The following is a 4,611-nucleotide window of genomic DNA, read 5'->3' as shown; positions in this document are numbered from 1 at the left end:
TATATATATATATATATAAGTAATGGAATTCTTAATAAATGAACAAGGTGATGCTATATGAACCTTCTCCTCCTGTTTCTCTTCTGTTTAGAATTTCCTGTTTTTCTCCTGGAGTTTCGCAGCATCATTTTGCAGCTCAACCCTCGGAGACCGACCTTCATCATCCCTCTAGAAGATGGTTTTCTTTCCCACATTTACTTTGACGTTTTGACTCAACACATACTAAACATTGCTTACATTTATTTAGGCCTATGTATGTTCTAATTTTAGACTGTGAAAGGAAAAGATCATCAAGAGCAGCAGCTGAATGATTCCTGGCTCAAATTCACATTCTTCCCATTTTCCTTAAGTTTCCTTTTTGTTACTGTCTGCTCACCTGCAGAGCACTTTACTCCGAAACATCTGTTAATAAATCAGTTTTACATTTCATTAATAGGCAATGAATGTCTTCTAGTCTAAGTGAATTATTTTTAAAGTTATGTGAAAAAATTAAATTTAGTTAACTTTTACCCTTGATTCCTGCAAGGTTTTGTAAAAACCAACAGTAAAATTTCTCTGTGGTTAATAGGATCCCACCACCGATTAGACATGCTAGTAGACATGTTAACAAAATGCTTCTCCTGGCTGTATCACGTAAAAGTAAACAGAAAGCGTGATATTTTTAAGTTAAGTAAGTAAGTTTTTCTTGTTTATATGAAGTTCATTTTGAGATATTTCATTTGGAAAGATAAAGGAAAAATTCAGCTAAAATAATGATGTGCTAAAAGCAATGTAATGTACCATGATGGAAACGTCCAAAGGAGTAAAGAAAATATATCGCTTAAGATGCTGTATTGCATTCCTTCCATATCACTCCAGTGATCCAAATGCCACAGGAGATCAACAAGGGTGTAAATAATGGAGTGCTTGTGTGTGTATGTGTTGTGATATGTTTGTCATACTGCAAATGGGAGAGTACCTATGTTCCCCGGGTCCTATNNGTATGGGACCGGGAACCCTAACCCCAATATCCTAACCTTAGCAGGGAACATAGGACCTGGGGAACATAGGGATGACCCCGGGGATTACACACACTAAAGCACCATTATGGTATTGAACAGTATAATGAGATGGGGATGGAATAATTAATATCTATAGTTTTAGCTAGAACACGTTTTAAAAAAACAACAACATGTTTTTTTCATGGTTTTGGGGCACTAGAGTACAAAGAAGATCCCAACAAATTGACACTGCACACAGGAAGCTAACATTAGCAATTATCGGGTCAATGTTGACTGTAATTAATGCTGGGCAGCTACTATACATTGTTTTTTGTTTTTTAATGGATATTGCTGCCTTTATATAATAATGTTAAATCACTCTAAATAGTGTTGCATACCATTTTAATACCTGGCGTTTTACAGTATTTTTATGTCTTATTAAGTTTTACTGTCAGCAGTGTCGTTAGAGTTAATACCAGGAGTCTCCAGTAGGGGGAGCGCAGCTTCCTTCAATTACTTCTAACGTGTTGATTCTTTGGCATAAAATACTCCGCTTTTCAGGTACGAGTCCCTGTTATTAACGTCTTATGTTTAAATCAATGTCTACACTTCTAAAGACACCATGTGTCTATTAGCATGTTTTTATATTGTGAAGTAATAAGGTAATGTAAGTTAGTTAGCGTTTTGCGAATGCTCACTGCACTTCCCATGGAGTAGCGTTAACGTTAGCTAGTAGCTCGTTAAAATACGATATAACCTATCTAATGTTATAATGTGTAAGTTAACTTATATTTACTGTGCTGTGGCGAAGTATGGTACTGTAATTTACTGTAATTGCGCAGTATACCTAAGAATGAAGCCAGTCAATATTTTGTGGGCTGCTGCATTGGTTTATTTTATTTATTGGACACGTATTTAGTGTTATATGTTTCGCCATGTTACTGGTACCTGACAGTAGTTATACAAAATGTCAATGCAAGTTTCACTGTTCATTATTCAATAACAGCCTGCTGTATTTATTTCCATAGCATTCCAGGTCGTATTCATGTTGCATACTGCATACTTATATATTATATTATATATCATATTATACTGTGAGATTTAAACATGATTATTTGTCAGTGCTTGAATTGGAGCTAAAACGTGCCATAGCCCTGAGCTCTCTAAACCAGCAGCTGCACAACATGTGGCTTTATCTTAGATAACAAGTCCTGGTAATTTACTGTACGTGAAAATAAATCTACATGGACATTCACAATATATCGTTAAAGGATACAAGCTTGTTTATCTCGTTGTCAGCTGAACGTGAATGTATTTGTGCACGTGAGGTAAACCAGTTATCAATATATATTTAATTGGCCTAAGGGCTGGCAAAGCTCTAATGTTTCCCACAGTGACAGCAAATGAAATGTCATCTTGAATAGTGTGTGTTATCATAATTGTGAGGTAGGGTGTGTGTGGGGGTCAGTGACCTTACATTTGCTATTAACAGTGCAGATGATGCCTATGTTGAATGACTGTAGCGCAGAATAGAAAGCAGAAAGTGAAGAATACTGAAAGCCATAGACGATGTCAGCTCTTGCAGAGTGTTAAAAAAGGGATTCATCACATATCAGTACTTTGTAAAAGCAGAGCATTTAGTAAAGACAGCTTTTTATCTCTTACATTAACCGATGAATCAAATCTTAATTAATAATGACCTAAAACTAAATTAGGCTATACTTGTGACAGCATTTTTTTGGAACCTTAGTTCTGAAAATTAAAAAAGGGGACACAAGCTGTATTGTCTACTCTGCTTTTAATTTAAGATTGCATTGAAGATAAGATAGAATTTGATTAATAGATTAATGTCTTACTCCGGGGGGATTTAAGTTGCAGACAAGGCCACTGTCTATTCCTGAATATAATGTGTGTTTGTGTGTATTGTCATGTGACAATAGATAGAGATGGATTACGAGGGACGGGCCTTTTAAGGAAGATTGAGCTTGGGAGAATTCGCTTTTTTTTCACAAACAAATATGAATTATTTCTTATTGTTCGCCATTCCATTACGTTTGTAATATTAATTGACAATCCTACTGTGTAACCTTTTCCAGATTTTTGGCCACAAACTGTAGTTGGAGCCCACTGGTTTCTTCACACAATTTAGCCTGACTTGTAGCTGGTAGTCTCACATAGCCAGACCTCTCCACACTTTGTTTTAGCACTTAGTTATTGGTTTATGCAGGCGTCAGTATTTCTGGTACAGTTATCTTAACTGCATTTTGATAAATCCAGCTGCTTAATGAATGTATGTCCCCACTGACAGCTGATCCTAATTTTACCTCAGATGTCCCCACAATGGATTTTTGGCTGAAGCTGTAACTGGGCACTGGATTACCTTTTACAGCACCAAAAGAATGCATCACAGCCGACCAAGTACAGACGTCTGGAGTTGTAAGCCATTCAGGGAATACAAAGTGACACCAGAAGCAGTGAGAGAGAAGTGACAAGAGTTCCCTTGGAGGTATACATTTACACACACACACACACACACACACACACACACACACAGACACACACACACATTGAATTCAGCTCACTACACACACACTACACAAGTAACACTAAAAGATGGCTTATCAACCTCACAGTCATCAATTTATGCACTGTATAATAATTAAATGAAAGCCCAATTTAACTGGAGATAGCATTAAAAACCAAAGTGAATGAGATACAAAGCTCTCATTTTCAGCCTGTGAAAAGGGGGGAAAGGGGACATAACTTTTACCAAAATATCATTGAAAATGTTAAACAGTGTGTTAACTATTTGGTATCAAAACTCAATAATGTAGTGTGCTTATTAGAGAAACTGTGCCAACTGGATCTAACAATATTGTATGCACAAAAATGGGGAGCTCATCAGACTGAAACTGGCAGGCAAAAGAGAGTTTTGAAAAATGTCTCTTAGAGGTTTAACAAACTGCTTATTTCTCAATGGTCATTTATGGGTTTTGCCTTCATGGCTACTAAAATAACCTATGCAAGCTCAAAATATGAATCATTTAATATTTTTACAACAATTGATATGGTATAGGATGAAATAAGTAAGCATTGTACTTACCAATTATCACAAGGTATATCCCTGCCCAAAAATCAACTGTAGGTGACAGTTTGGATATGAATCTATCATCCATGTTTGTCCAGTCAGTTGTTAAAAACAGACACACAACTTACTTCCAGTAGGAAAAAGCCCCCCACCTTTAATATGTTATCAAGTCGAGTCCTAAATGTACCTGTGCTGAATTTTTAGAAAGACTGAGCATAGTGTTTCCTGTCTCCTCTGCCAGCCCTCATAGTCTTTCTGTGTGATGTAGCATCTGACACCTAATATACAGGCATAGACAGGTTACTCTACGGTACAGTAAACAGTGACACAAATGATCGACAAACCCCCCCCCCCACACACACCCTGCCACATACACAAGCCACACCAACATACGCACTATTGCAACCTTGCGCACACACAAATACACACACACACACACACACACACTGCTAATGCAGATTATGATTTCTAACAATGCTTGTCCCTCAAAAAACCACTTCACTTATGCACACACACGCACACAGACACCTAGGCTGGATCTAT

The 4,611-nt window shown here is 37.0% G+C and overlaps 1 protein-coding gene across 1 annotated transcript in view; it reads right to left on the bottom strand.

Annotated features, from left to right (window-relative positions):
* opn8a (opsin 8, group member a) overlaps window positions 1–4,156 on the bottom strand; it is an 11,908-nt gene extending 7,752 nt beyond the window's left edge. The window contains exon 1 of the mRNA XM_035679118.1: window positions 4,084–4,156. Coding sequence (XP_035535011.1) covers window positions 4,084–4,156 — 73 coding nt within the window. The remainder of the gene's footprint in view (window positions 1–4,083) is intronic.
* Window positions 4,157–4,611: the final 455 nt, after the last annotated feature.

This window comes from Morone saxatilis, unplaced genomic scaffold (assembly GCF_004916995.1).
Source record: "Morone saxatilis isolate NCDOM2014 unplaced genomic scaffold, NCSU_SB_2.0 Contig7, whole genome shotgun sequence".
NCBI lineage: Eukaryota > Metazoa > Chordata > Actinopteri > Moronidae > Morone > Morone saxatilis.
Note: the sequence above shows the minus strand (reverse complement) of the source record. Positions and strands in the feature narration are given on the sequence as shown.